The sequence below is a fragment of the Nicotiana tomentosiformis genome, chromosome 9 (assembly GCF_000390325.3).
Source record: "Nicotiana tomentosiformis chromosome 9, ASM39032v3, whole genome shotgun sequence".
Lineage (NCBI taxonomy): Eukaryota > Viridiplantae > Streptophyta > Magnoliopsida > Solanales > Solanaceae > Nicotiana > Nicotiana tomentosiformis.
The window spans coordinates 17728562-17744583 of record NC_090820.1 but is presented as its reverse complement, the minus strand read 5'-3'; the positions used below and the strand labels follow the sequence as shown (position 1 = coordinate 17744583).

General features: G+C 36.1%; 2 protein-coding genes across 2 annotated transcripts; one reads left to right on the top strand and one right to left on the bottom strand.

Annotated features, from left to right (window-relative positions):
• Positions 1-5022: 5022 nt before the first annotated feature.
• LOC104084480 (protein unc-13 homolog) lies at positions 5023-9814 on the top strand. Its single transcript, XM_009588352.4, has 5 exons — positions 5023-5728; positions 5883-6770; positions 7329-7781; positions 8146-8332; positions 8637-9814. Exons 1-5 carry the CDS (start codon positions 5174-5176, stop codon positions 9608-9610), a joined length of 3057 nt encoding a protein of 1018 aa, XP_009586647.1. The 5' UTR covers positions 5023-5173; the 3' UTR covers positions 9611-9814.
• A 2798-nt stretch (positions 9815-12612) lies between these two features.
• LOC138898443 (uncharacterized) lies at positions 12613-13821 on the bottom strand. The gene has a single exon (XM_070184510.1). It carries the CDS (start codon positions 13819-13821, stop codon positions 12613-12615), a length of 1209 nt encoding a protein of 402 aa, XP_070040611.1.
• Positions 13822-16022: the final 2201 nt, after the last annotated feature.

Below are 16022 nucleotides of genomic sequence, written 5' to 3'. Positions count from 1 at the left end.
ATATATAAAGTCATTCATTAACTCGTAATAATATTAATTAATCAAGCCAAGCATCTTAATCACCAAAACACGTGTTCCATGATATATAGTTACTCCTTCTGTCCTAAAAATGATAATATTTTTCGGATTTCAAGACTCAAACGAGTTGTTCTTTCACCACTGAACTTTTTACATATACCCTTTAACTGTTTGAATTGTTAATATAATTATTTTGATTTATAATATTTTTTATGTAGTTTTTAAATATATAGATTTTATTCCTAAATTTATAGTCAAAGTTAAAAAATTTGACTCTCAAAATGGAAAAGTATCATCACTTGGGACGGAAGGGTACTTAATTATCCTCAAAAAAAAAAAAGGTATCATTGAGGAAGAAAAAGATTGTGTATCAACGACGGTTGATTTATAGTATTTGTTTTTGGCGTGTAAGTTTTATAATGCATGAAATGCATATGAGTTCATTCTCTAGTTTTTACTCTTCTGCCTGCGCGCGTTTTTAAAGTAATTGTTTTTAATCTGACTTTATAAGGAAAATGATGAAGAGGTTGAAAATTTAAATTGTTTACCAGTATATATTGAGAACATGAAGAGCCATGAAGAAAGTATTTTGATCGTTTTAGAAATAAATTTTGTTCATTAGCTTTGTAAGTAAGTCTCATGCATATCTTTTGCGCGAGTTTATATGTCAGTAAAAAAATATAGAGAAATTATACGTAATATTTTTTATTTTGTATAACATTGGTATGAGATTGAGTTTATATCAAAAACCGTAAACAGTGAGAATTCACGATACTGACTTGTTTAGAATTGAGATACAATAGTCATTATTTTCTGACAATTTTTTTATATTCTCATGATTTTCTTTATCGTTAGTAATACAAACTCAAGATTTGCCAATACTTTGACATCTAAATTATTTGAACTTTATCGCTCTCAAGTCTCAATCATACAATACTGACACATATGTACAAATATATATAATATGCAAATATATACACGTTGTCCACGCAGGGGCGGCTATTGGGTAAAGCCAATAAAGTCTAGGCTTTAGGGGGGCCACTTTTACTAATAGGATCCTAAGCTTATATGCTTCGTCGCTTTGTTTACGTGAAACTATTTCCGTTTTGGTTTGTTCCAAAAAGAATGATCTATTTCTAAATTTGGAAATAACTTAGCTTAAACTTACCATTCTACCCTTAATGAGAAGATTTTATAACCACACAAATACTCTCGGCCCTTTTTTAACTTATTTAGGACCACAAATTTTAAAAGTTTTCATTTTTCCTTAAACTCCGTGCTCAGTCAAACAGGTTCACATAAATTGGAACAGAGGGAGTATTATTTTTAGAAAACAATATGAGGTTTGAGGTTTTCTTAAAAAACAAAGTAGTGCATATATGCACGGTAGGGGTGTACAAACCGAATCGAAAAATCGCACCAAATCAAAAAGTCAAATCAAACCAATTAAAAAACCCGACTTAGTTTGGTTTGATTTTATTTGGTATTGAGTAAAAAAATCTGACCAACCCGACATATAAATATATAATTTTTATATATACTTTTAAGATTTTATATAGAATATTTTTTAAAAATTGTCTAGAAATATTTAGGATTCTCTTGCGGGATATAAATTTTAATAGAATATGAAGTGCTCCATATTTATTGACCTTAAATAATGGGTTGTATGATCACTTTCTTATCAAGAGTTACTGAAATGCGCCTGTCTATTTGTTCTTCCATATTTATATCATATGTTAAAATCTATTAAATTCTTATATCTTTTTCGAATGTGAAGTGATTATTAATATTTAAGTATCATATTGATTTTTATGTTTAATTACTAAATTCGGTTAACCTGAAAGTGTACATCAACAAAAATTATTGTAAGACGACTAAAAAAATAACTATTATGTGTTACTAATAGAATTCTCCCATAAGAATATTTTAATCTATAATATGTTTGTCAATTTTTTTTATATTTTTACTAAATTATATTTACTTATCAAATATTGAACAAAGTAATATTGAAATAATATTTAAGTAACAAAAAACTCGAAAATCCGAAAAATCCGACCAAATCGAACCAATCCAAATCGATATAGTTGGTTTGGTTCGATTTTGATAAAAACCGAACCAACCCAGTCCATGTACGCCTTTAGAGGCACGGTAAAACGAAAGATATACTAATATAACTTTTGGGGCTTTTGCATCTATACCTAGTTTTGGGGTCACAATTGAACCTATACCCACTTTGCAAAACAGTTTGCAATCGTACCCACTTTACGATCAACTTTAGACTTATCGGGGCTGAAGTTAAAAGAAATTAGTCTGAAGTGAAAAAATTGCACTTCAAATGCACTTAAGGCCAAATAGGTATGAAGTGCAACCAATGGTTTCATGCACTTAAGGATAATAAGTGTGAAGTGAAAAAGTGTACTTCAGATGCACTTAAGGCCAATAAGTCTGAAGTGCAACAAACGTTTTCATTCACTTAAGGTCAATAGGTCTGAAGTGAAAATTTGCACTTCAGATGCACTTAAGGCCAAAAAAGTCTGAAGTGCAACAAACGTTTTCATTCACTTAAGGCCAATAAGTCTAAAGTGAAAATTTGCACTTCAGATGCACTTAAGGCCAAATTGGTCTCAAGTGTAGCCAATTATTTCGTGCACTTAAGGCCAATAAGTCTGAAGTGAAAAATTACACTTCAGATGCACTTAAGGCAAAAGATCTGAAGTGCAACAAACGTTTTGCTACACTTAAGGCTATAAGTCTTAAGTGAAAAATTGCATTTCAGATGCACTTAAGGCCAAAATGTGTGAAGTGCAACCAACGTTTTTATGCACTTAAGGCCAAATAGGCATGAAGTGCAAATTGCCGAGAAACAGAAATTTGTTCTTCGAATTATAACAATCAAATTTACGATTTAATACCTAAATCTACTCCAAATGAGCTCAAATTTGAAACATAACCTCCAAATATCATCAGGAACAAACCCCAATCATCAATTTGTCAAAACAACAATAAATCTAATGAACCCATTTTGAAATTAAGAAAAAGAAGAAGAAGAAACCCTAAGCAATAGCAAAAAATAAAGCGTCATAATAGCTCACAATTGTAAAACATCATAAACTACATTAAAATATGTTCAAAACCATCATACAAAATCATTGTCACCCGAAGAAGAAAAAGAAAAAGAAGGAGAAGAAGAAAACGAAAGAGGAGGAGAAAGATGCCTAAAATTGTTTAAAAAACGGGTACAAATTAAAATCTTTTTAAAAATAGGTATAAGTTAAATAAGGCGATCAAATAAAACGCCCATGCAATTTTTACATAACTTTTGACCAAAACAGTGGTGGCCAAAAATCAATTAAGGTAACGTTGAGAATGCAAATTTTGGAATAAATCATCACAATTATTCTCTTTTAGCTAGTTTCTTTCGATTAGACCTTTTTCCACTTTCTTCTCGGTTTACTTTTTATAATACTCTTTTTATACTTTCTCACAAAGTTACGGTACAGTATATTGCTATTATATTTTCTTTGTTCTTTCAAGAAAGTCATCTCACAATATTGTTCAAGAAAAGCTATAGTTTATTATTCTGTGATTTTTGGGGTGTCAAGCATTGTACGAACACGAAGATTATTGAAGCAATAAATATTTCAAAGTTATTGAATCTTCTATTCCTAACTTTGTAGTATTATTTTTCAGCCAAATTCTTTTTGTTGATATTTTTGTTGCGTAACTATATATTGTCATTTTAATATTTATAAGAATTCAAATATGTCAAATAGAAAGTATGAGTCCGGCTATTCAAAACTTGAAAAAAAAAAAGAGAGAAAAGTTGAATATTTAATACAATCTCAAAAAAGAGCTATTGATAAATTTTTAATAAATAATTAAAAAAAACTCAATCAGAAATTATAGGAGAATATTCTCGAGATTAACAAATCACTAAGCAAGTTGAGTTAGATAATAACATCCTAACACCATCCAAGAAGAAGAGGAAATTAGTGCTCAATAAGATAAAAAGACCTGATTCATCCAAATACTCATTGCCTCAACGGAAACAAGTTTTTTAAAATTAAATTTGATAAAATCTTATTTAAGATCAACAATGAATTGAATGGACTAGCTATATTATTAATTGAAAAAGTAATATTAGAAGAAATAGATTATAAAATAATTATTCATAACTTTGTATCTCAAAAAGTTAAAAAAATAAACTTCAAATAAAAAATATTACTATATGTTTGTGTTCTTTTTTGGAGAAATGTTTTTAAGGCCTCGTTGAAGTTCGCTTTAGGCAGTAAAGATGTTAACTAATGTGTGTTTGATTCGGAGCGAAAGAGATATTTCAATTATAAAAAAACAAACAAATTACATTATGAATTATAAATCCCTTAGTCAAACCTGCAGGGTTGGCTGAATGAGCCAAACTGGGCGGACCTAGACCAGTGACTACGGATTTTCGGGAACTCATCTTGTATTTATATTAAAAAATTTATTAAATATTTATAAATATCTAACTGTGAACCCAGATATTATTGTATATTAATTTAAAATTATGATAGAAACCCATAAGCCTCAAATTCTGATTCGGTGCCCAAACATACATATAAAATATAACCACTCTATCACTAACCGAAACAATATAAAATATGGCAATATGGAGTTGCTTGTAATGTCATGACTCAACTAAGGGTAGGAACAATGATTACAGAACGTGCCAAACATGAATTTGTATATTTTTTTAGTAATTAAAGATTTTATTACCAAATGGAATAAATATGTATAATTTTCTTCTAGAAAAGAAATAAATGGTCAAAAACATTTAAATAAATAAGATAAGAGTGATTTTAATTATTTTCTTTTTTCAAAATTATTAGGAGCGTAGCTGCTTCTCTCTTCTTTCACCACCTTTGGTTATTCGTTTTCTTCGCAAAAACAATAGAGCTAGCTTCCCTTAACCATCTATTCTTTCTTTCTTTTTCTCCACCAATATCTCCTTGCTTTCTCTCTCTCGCTTTTCTTCTCTCATTCTATCTTCTTTCATTCATTGCCTCAAAAAAACGGAAGTCTAATGCCCACCGGCTTCTCTCTCCCCCCTCTCCCGCCGGATATCTGATCACCCCACATATCCATTGCCGGAGATTATCGTAGCAGCTAGCCCACAATGGCACCTACTACGATCACCATGACACAACATCCTCGCCATGCAAATACTATTGGCGAGGATGTCGTGTCCGTTGACGTTGACCTCGTCTGGCCATTCGAAAATCTTGACGGTCTTTACCGTGATGATTTTCGTGACGCGGCTTATGAGATATTCTTCACCGCATGTCGGTCATCGCCAGGGTTTGGAGGTAGGACGGCGATCTCGTATCATAATCCGTCGGAAGGAGGAGATGGAAGCGGGTCCGGGGCTGGATCTACTAGCCCCGGATCACCGGTGAAGCCATCCGGGGTTGGGATGGCCGTGACCAGCAAGGTGAAAACGGCGTTAGGGTTGAAGATGTTGAAGCGGTCACGATCACGGAGAGCTAGTTCTTATGGCGGCACACCGTCATCGCCCGGCGGCGGTGCGAGCCCAAAGGTGGCATTCACGGTGCCACAGGCGAGGGCGCGGAGGCCAATGACGTCGGCTGAGATTATGAGGCGGCAGATGAGAGTATCAGAGCAAAGTGATAGTAGGCTACGTAAAACTCTTATGAGAACTCTTGTTGGCCAAGTACGTATATAATTATGTCTGATATTGTGCATGTTTTATATATTTTGCATGCATAAATAAGCAAAAAGAAAATGAATAAGCTTCTTCTCCATCTCTATTTTGTTTACCTACTATTAAACAATGGATAATTGATCTATGTTGTGAAATTTGACAGATGGGGAGACGAGCAGAGACAATTATCTTACCATTAGAGCTATTACGCCACCTTAAACCATCCGAATTCAACGATTCTCACGAGTACCATCAATGGCAAAAACGTCAACTCAGAATCCTAGAGGCAGGCCTTCTTCTTCACCCTTCTATCCCAATAGAAAGATCAAACACATTTGCAAAACGTTTCAGAGAAATTATTAAAGCTGCTGATACAAAGGCAATTGACACGGGCAAAAATTCAGAGACAATGAGAGCACTATGTAATTCAGTAGTATCTTTAGCCTGGAGAACAATTGATAATTCCCCTACTGATATTTGTCATTGGGCTAATGGATTTCCTTTAAATATCCACATTTATACAGCTCTTTTAACCTCCGTTTTCGATCTAAAAGACGATACTATGGTCCTCGATGAAGTTGATGAGCTTCTTGAATTGATGAAAAAAACATGGACAATTTTAGGTATTAATAGATCAATTCATAACTTGTGTTTTACTTGGGTGTTATTCGAACAATATATCGTAACGGGGCAAGTTGAACCTGATCTTCTTGGTGCATCAATGATTATGTTAAGTACTGAAGTTGCTAATGATGCTAAGAAAGTTGACAGGGAGCCTATTTATGTTAAGATGTTGGCAAGTGTTTTGACATCAATGAGACAATGGTCAGAGAAAAGATTGATTAATTACCATGAGAATTTTAACAGAGGTAGTGTTGGATTAATGGAAAATAATCTTCCTCTCTTGTTCTCGGCCACGAAAATATTAGAGGAAGATGTTCCTGGATATACATCTGCTGGTTTTGAGAAAGGGGAAGAACTTACTGATGATTCAGCTGGAAATAAAGTTGGTAACTTTATCCGTTCATCTATGAGGAATGCATTCGCTAAGGTCAGTATTTTGGATTTAACTTATATACACTAACGATTTAAAGAATTTAACTTATATACACTAACGATTTAAAGAATTTTTAACCTGTTGTATATATATATATAGCAAGTTGTCTATCTTATTTTTCATGTTACTAGTTCCACTTGTTATAAACGGTAACTTGAAGTCAGAGATATATATATAAATATATATACCTTATATACTTTTATTGTGCCCTTAACACAAAAGTTCAATGGCTGCCTTGGTTTAGCATGGACCGTAAGCTCCTTTCCCATTCCTTTTGACCCAAGATCGAAACGACGAAACCCAACATCAGCATTGCTGCTCCTTTTCTTGTTTCTTTTTTCCACTTTTTACTAGGTTCCCGCCGTGCTCAAATCCTGTTTCTTTTTTCCACTTTTTATTAGGTTCCCGCCGTGCTCAAATCCTGGGTCCACCTGTGCTTGAAGTTGACTTTTGCATGTCGTGTGTATAGAAGTTAAACTTTAGTATTTTAGCCCTTATTTTCATATGTTTCTTTAATGTAACATTATTTCCCCTTTTTTCATGTTCAAATAGATGTTGGAAGAAATGAGCATAGATGGTGCAAGTTTTGAATTGGAAGAAGTGAGTCAAACACTCATTAAGTTAGCCAATGAAACTGAAGAATTAGCAGCTAAGGAGAAGGAAATATTTAGTCCTGTCCTCAAGAAATGGCATCCTATTGCAGCAGGAATAGCAGCTGTGGCATTACATTCTTGCTATGGAACTTTGTTAAAGCAATATCTCACCGGCGCAACTTTGCTCACTAAAGAGACAGTCTTGGTATTGCAAAGGGCTGGAAAACTTGAAAAGTTTTTAATCCAAATGGTTGTTGAGGATTCTGATGAATGTGAAGATGGAGGCAAAGCTATAGTTAGGGAGATGGATCCTTATGAAGTTGATTCAATTATAATGAATCTATTGAGGAAATGGATTCAAGAAAGGTTGAAGAAAGGAAAGGAGATTATCATGAGAGCAAAAGAAACTGAAGTAAGTCTATAAATTAGATGACTTTCATTTTGAAATTTCATACTTCTTACTCTACCCCTCCTAGCCTTGGAGCAACGTTAAAGTTGTCTTCGTGTCACGAGTTCGAACCGTGGAATCAGCCATTGATGCTCGCATCAGGTAGGCTGCCTACATTACACCCTATTGGGATGCGACCCTTCCCCAGACCCTGTGTAAACACGGGATGATTCGTGCACTGGGCTGCCCTTACTCTACCCTCCCAGGGTAGGGGTAAGTTCTGCGTACACACTATCCTCCCCAGACCTCACTTGTGGAATCCCACTAGGTTTTTTGTTGTTAGTTGTTGTTGTTACTCTTACTAAAAGTTGAAAACTTCGATATGTAGACATGGAATCCAAAATCCAAAAGTGAGCCATACGCGCAATCAGCAGTTGATTTAATGAGACATGCCAAAGAAGCTGTTGACAATTTCTTTGAAATTCCAATGGTCATTTCAGAGGATTTAGTAGGTGATCTTGCTGATGGATTTGAACATCTATTCAAAGAGTATGTTACCTTTGTCACATCATGTGGTAAGAGCCAACTCATGAAACAGATTTCATTTCATACCAAAAAAATTATTTTTGAAGGGCAGCCTTGGCGTAACTGGTAAAGTTGTTGCCATATGACCACGAGGTCACGGGTTCAAGCTATGAAAATAATCTCTTACAGAAATGTAGGATAAAGCTACTTTCAATAGACCCTTGCGGTCCGACCCTTCCCTTGATCCCGCGTATAGTGGGAACTCAGTGCACAAAGAAGTATTTTGTTTGACCAAACGTTATTTTTGATGCTCAAATATTTTTTGTTCTTTTTGACGTTGGTATCTTTATGTAGGGTCAAAACAAAGTTACATTCCTACACTTCCTCCTCTAACAAGATGTAGTCAAGATTCAAGGTTTTCCAAACTGTGGAAGATGGCTATTTGCAGTGTAGGAGCAGATGATCAAAACCAGCATTTAAATGATGAAGGCAATCATCCCCGCCTTTCAACAAGTCGTGGAACTCAACGCCTATATATCAGGATTAACACATTACATTACTTTCTTCTGCAACTCCATTCACTTGACAAAACACTATCACTCTCCTCAAAAATTGTCCCTTCTCCAAGAAGTCGTCACAGCAAGAATCGACAAATTGGAAGCTATTCTTACTTTGATCACACGCGTTCAGCCATCCAAGTAGCTGTACAACATGTATCAGAAGTTGCAGCTTATCGTCTCATTTTCTTCGATTCTCACTCTGTATTCTACGGTAGCCTCTACATCAGGGACGTTGAGAATACACGTATTCGACCAGCTTTAAGGGCACTTAAGCAAAACCTCACTCTTTTATGCGCGATTCTCACTGACAGGGCTCAACCATTGGCCTTAAAAGAAGTGATGAAGGCATCATTTGAGGCATATCTTATGGTTTTACTTGCAGGAGGAAGCAAAAGAATCTTTTCGAGGGGCGATCATCAGATAATAGAGGAAGATTTTGAGAGCTTAAAGAGGGTGTTTTGTACTTGTGGTGAAGGATTGATAGTTGAAGATGTTGTGGACACAGAAGCTGAGATAGTAGAAGGGGTGATAGCTTTAATGGGACAATCAACTGAGCAATTAGTTGAAGATTTCAGCATTGTAGCTTGTGAAGCTAGTGGAATGGGAATTGTGGGATCAGGACAGAAACTACCTATGCCTCCAACAACAGGAAGATGGAACAGATCAGATCCTAATACAATCTTGAGGGTAATTTGTCATAGAAATGATAAAGTTGCTAATCAATTCTTGAAAAAAACATTCCAATTAGCAAAGAGGAGGCCATATTGAGAAAAGTGGCCAAAACATATTTAAAAAAGAAATTAAGTACACTGAAAAACTAGTTATGGACACGTGCGTTGGACCAGACATTATCAGTTGTGGTGGAATGTGCTATATGTATAATTCTTTTGATATCTTTTGTTTTGTATTACTTCGGAGATTATTATTTTGACCATATATTATTGTATATAGTGAAGGAATATTATTATATTAGCATATGAGTTGGAGAAAAAGTTCAAAGTGAAGGTAGATTAATAGACCATCATATTCTACTCATATTATGAACCGTTTCCTTTATATATATCAGCTATGGAATTGAAAATGCTGATCAAGAAAAAGTAAACATTTCATATCTCAAAACAACTTTATTTAACTGATTATCATTACAATCGTGTGAAAATCATAACAAAGAGAAAGGAGGGAATGATGAAGAAAACTATTGGACCATATAATTGTATTGCTCGAATTCTCTAAAAATGTTGCAGCATCTATGTCAGATCGTCCAAGAATGCATGATATTTGGAGGATCGACATAGGTGGGTGATATTTTCGGATGCATTTTTAGAGGATCTGACATGGTTTTGCAGCAATGTTGGAGGATCCGGGCCATAGCCACATAGTACACTACCTAGCTAAAAACGAAAGGAGGTTTAGAGTAAACTATATATGTTAGTAATGTTTTATACTTCTATCCCACACAAGAGGGGGTGATTTGTGTGGTGCCCAATTTTCGCGTGCACTGATTATATAAGGACCTGGTTCTTCTAAGTGTTCCTTATACTACTATTGCGGAAATAGTAAATGCGGAAAGTAAAGAATACAAGTATTTTTACGTGAAAAACACCCGGCTCAAAAGGTGAAAACTACGACCTACTACTTAGTAGGATTTTCTCCAACACTTCACTAAATCACTAAGCCAAAACAACAATTACAAAACTCTTTGTAAACCTAAGGATTAACTCTAATCCCGTTGTGGCAACCAGCCTCTAACTATTGCGACAACTTCAAGTTAACTCTAACTTGAATACTCAGAGTACCTAATATAATTGCTTCTAGATAAAGTTGAAAGGTACAACTTGAAAACACCTACTACAATTGAACTAGAATAAAAGACAGGCGCTTAGAATTGGTTCTTCTATCTGGTTCATGTAGCTTTAGGTTCACACACTTGAATCACACAAGAATTGCTTGCAAAATGCCTTGCTATTTTGCTCTCAACTCAAGTTTAACTTCAGCGTTTGTGCGTATCTGTAGAATAAGAACATCCTGCAATATATAGAGTTAGTAGAATGGAAAATAACTAGAGTTCTAATGCTACTCTTCCTTGGTGGAAGAATTCTAGTTATCTTCAACTTCTAACTCCTCATTTATCTTGGATAAAGTTCTCTTCGAGTAAGGAGTCCTTCTCCTTATCATTTATGCAACCTTTTTGATCAGGAGATATCAGATATAACAACTTAAGTTTATCTCCTTCATATACATCCCTTATGCTTGAATCTGCCCGTGTATGTGTACAATGTGTATGGAACTGGTTCATGCACAAGTTCCTTTGTCAATCATCAAAATAAAACTTCACTTGGGCCAACAAATTCCCCCATTTTGATGATGACAAACTCAAACTCTGTGCTTTCCATAATCATAGGCCCTGTATCAACTAAACTCGCACCAACACAAGGTTAGAACACTTTCCATTTTAAAGTCACTAATCATCAAGGACCAAGTTCATTAGGTTATAAACATCACAGTCCAATGTAAAAAGCACAACTTATCTTCCCCCTTTTGGCATCATCGAAAAGTTGCATAGAAATTATGTTAGATAACCAGATTTTAATAAAAATCACTCATGGCCACCGGGGCTACTTCAAATGCAATCATGGAGTTAAGCATCATTTATCAATCTAATAATATTAGCCATCTAAGAAGCATCAACAAACACTTAGAGCACAAAAACAGTTAATTATCATTGATACTTAGTCATCCACACGCATAAAGAGAAATAAAAAATATTGGATCATGAGCTAAAGAAAACAAAATCCCATCCGGGTCACTAGTTGGTCTAACTAGGCTAGGAAGGCTTAAGGCTGGGAAGGACCAGGTTCTTGGTTCTTGGCTTGAAGCAGTTTCAGCATGTCATGAAGAATGCCATCATTCTTCTCCTTCTCATTTGCCAGCTCAGCTCTGAGAGCATCTCTCCTAGTCTCCACTTCTGCCAACATGTTCTTCAGCCTTTTAATTTTAGCATCCTTAGCTCCACTTTCTTGCACCAAGACTCGCACTTTGCTGTTCACAGGTACCTTTTTGGATGAACCAGGTTCTTTGGGAGTGGTGTGGATTTCATAGTCACAAGCAATCAGAGTGTTTGTCCCAAAGTGATCCTTGCTTGTACCAACTTCCTATTTCTTGATGGGTACCTTGAAGTGTGCAAGTACCACTGTGAGAATAAAACCATAGGGTATGGCATTAGTTTTGGTGCCAGTTAGAACCCTATCAAGAAGCTGAATAATAAATCCAGGCCAATTGATTTGCCTCCCACTGTCCAAACATTCCATAAGGACCAGGTCCATAAATGAGGCAATGTGCCTCCTTTCCTGCCTAGGTAGCACAACTTTGTTAACAAATTTGAACAATACTTTGTGGGGTAACTTCATCTCACTTTTGTACACAGCCTTGGGGTCAAGCTCTTCAGCATTGTCACCAAACTTTATTGTAATGGCAAGGGCAGTAGGGAGATTCTCTAGGCTTGGCCATTTGAGGTTTCTGTAGTCATTGTACCCTGCAACAGGTACACCTAAAATCTATCCCAGTTCTGTCATCAAAATTCACTGTCACCCCCTTTACCACACTGGTGACCCTACCATCTTTGATCTCATAATTTACCATAAACTCCACAATCTCAGTTCTGGCAAGCTTTCCATCTATCTGAAGGACCATGTCCTTCCAACCCTGCACTTGTAACTTCTCCAGCAGCATCAACATACCTTCTTCCTCCAAGACCCTGAGGAGTCTACCTTTCAAGATGGTTCTCTTCCCAAACTTAACCATCTTGTCCTTCTCAACATCAGATTCTTCTTCTTCTTCTTCTTCTTATTCTTATTCTTCACTACTCCATTCTTCTTCTCCATTGTTTTCACTTTTCTGGACTTCAAGGTATACCTGGTTCTTTTGACCAAGGAGGATGGCCCTGCAGACTTTGTCTTTGAAGCAGACTTCATTGTAGAAGTCTTGATCTTATTTGCCTTTGGAGTCACGACCTCCATTTCTTCTACCTCATTTTCATTATGACGAACCAGGTCTTTCTCATCAATTTCAACTGCCTCAACAGGCTCAACCACCTTCTTTTTTCCCTTAGCAGTAGCTTTTCTCTTACTTTCTTTTAAGGCCTTTTCCAGTTCAGCCTCGCTCTGCTTCTTCTGACTCCTTGTAGCTCTTCCTCTTGCAGGAGGAGTCTCTACTGAGATAGACGAGGCAGCCTTTCTTTTCTTGTTTTCCCTACCAGTACCAGGGACTTTAACTCTTGATCTTCTTTTCTTTGTTGGATTGTAACTATTAGACACCTTTTTCAGTAAGTCTTCAAGGGGTTCCTGCTCAGATGGAACAGGTTCTTGAACCTTTTTCCCCAATCTAATCAACCCCTCAGTAGATTCTCCAGATCCATTTCCCTCTTTTTCTTTCACACTTTTCTCTTTTTCAGTCGATTCCTCACTCCCTCCTTCCATAACCCCAATAGCGTCAGTCAAACCAACAGGAGTGGGTGAAGATTCAGCCACTTCTTGTCCCATTCCCCTCACATCACCTTGAGCACCCTCACTCTCCTTTTCTTTTCCCTTTTTATTTTTACCACCCATTTTCTCAGACTCAGCGGTATCTACCCCAGTCGTTTTTCCCTCCAGAACAAATCTAGTTTCCAAATTTGCAGTAACCTCAGAGGTTACTGCAGATGTAACTTTAGGACCAAATTTTACCTCCTCTGTTTCAGATGAAACAGTTTCTTCCCTCTCAGTTGCATATTTGAAAGAGTCTTCAGATTTTTGGGATTCAACTCCCTGACTTGCCCTCAACTGCTTATTGATTTTCTTGAGTTGTTCTTTTCCAGCAACAACCTTGCGAGCCAGCATCTTGAACTTTCCTTTCTTAAATCTGGGTGTGGGTGAAGGTGTGATGAATGATGTGGGTGTTGTTTCCTTGGGTAGTGATGGCAGAATTTCATAAGGGTTCGCCATTTGTGTGTTTGGGTATGAGAGAAGATGAATATGTGTGTATTTGGAAGATAAGAGAGGATTGAAAGAATTTTGACGGCTTAGAGATTTGAAGTGAAGAAACAATTAAAGCCTAATCAATTTAAAGAGGTGGAGTTTAATTGGGTAACAACTACCTTTACAGAAGTTCAGAAGTTCAGAGGTCTAATCAACCTGGGAGTCAGTTTGAGGAGACGTTTGTGACTTTTCCTAGAATCTAGGCACTTATTGCGTTTTGGGACTCTTTTGAATGAAACTGGTTCATTTTGTCATGGATAAGCTCAAAGAGGTTAGGATTAATTGGGACTCTCCTCTTGATCATAATTCGAATATTATTATTCCAAAATATGCAGAGTGGAGAATACGTACCAAGTAATCTTGATGAACCAGGTACTTCACTGAGAAATCTCTTGTGTAAGTTTGAATTTTCCAAGAAAATAGAGATAATATCATTAGAGATTAATGAGTCATTTTAGTACATGGAACAAGAGTATACTGATGAAAGTATGAGACTGAGCAAAATCTAATCTAATTATGTTCAAAAATTCACAATTTCTCTAACCAATTTTTTGAGTTAGAGCTGGTTCCTTTTAGGTGATCTTAATTCCTAATTCTAATATGTTCCTTTCAAAGTGATCTCTACTTAGAGCTTTTGTGAAAATGTCAGCTATTTACTTGTCAGTAGCACAAAATTCCACAGTGATCAAACCCTTCTCATAGTTATCCCTAAAAAATGATGCCTAACATCTATGTGCTTAGTTCTCTTGTGATGAACCGGGTTCTTGGTCATACTAATTGCACTAGTGTTATCACAAAAGATGGGGATACAACCTACATCAATTTCAAAGTCCATTAATTGCTATTTGATCCACAATAATTGAGCACAACATACTCAGCTTCAGCAGTAGATAAGGCCACATAATTTTGCTTTTTGGTGGCCCAAGACACTAGACATGAGCCAAGAAAGTGTGCCATACATGAGGTGTTCTTTTTATCCACGAGAAAACCTACATAATCAGCATCTGCATATCCCACTAAGTTGAAATTACTACCTTTTGAATACCATAGACAAAGGTCAGTGGTGCCTTTTAGGTATCTCAAGATCCTCTTGACAACAGTCAAGTGAGACTCCTTTGGACTTCCCTAAAATCTAGCACAAAGCCTACACTGAAAACAATGCCAGGCCTGCTAGCAGTGAGATACAACAAAGAGCCAATCATTCCCCTATACAACTTCTGATCAATAGATGAACCATATTCATCTACATCCAATTTTGTGGTTGTTGCTATAGGAGTGTCAATTTTTTTGGAATCTTCTATTTTAAACCTTTTAAGAAACTCTTTCACATACTTGTGCTGATGGATCATAGTTCCATTTGAATTTTGTTTAATTTGTAAGCCTAAAAAGAAATTAAGCGCACCCATCATACTCATTTCAAATTCACTCCTTGCTTTCAAAGACCGGAGGTAGCTTGACAAACACTTCTTCCTTTAGGTAGCCATTGAGGAAGGCACTTTTGACATCCATCAGATGGAGAGTGAATTCCATATAAGTAGCAAAGGCTATAAGGAGTCTAATTTCCTCCAATCTTGCAACTGGAGCAAAAGTCTCATCATAGTCTATGCCCTCTTCTTGACTATATCCTCGAAACACCAATCTTGCCTTGTTCCTTGTAACTGTTCCATCTTCATCAAGTTTGTTTCTGAAGACCTATTTTGTGCCAAATACTGATCTGTCCTTGGGTCTTAGTACCAGATTCCAAACTTGACTTCTCTCAAATTGGTTGAGTTCATATTGCATTGCATTCACCCAGTCTGCATCCTGCAAAGTTTCAGCAACATTTTTAGGTTAAGAGATATAAAAGCATCAAAAGCACAAAGATTCTTCAACTAAGATCTGGTTTTGATTCCAGAGGTTGGATCAGTAATTATGTTCTCAATGGGATGAGAACTTTGATACTTGTAAGGTTTCACAACCAACTGATTTCCTCTAGATGTTCCTTCAATGATTTGTTGTTGAGGAACGGGTTCATGGACAGGTTCCCTCGAGATTTGAGGATCACTTACTCTTTGTTCAGTTCCCCCTGTCAAGTTGCCCTGGGTGGAAGGACCTGTTCCATCACTTGTTCCTTTCTCTGGTGCAACTTCAGTTTGGGATGTGGTTTCATTTGAGTTTCTTACCAGCCC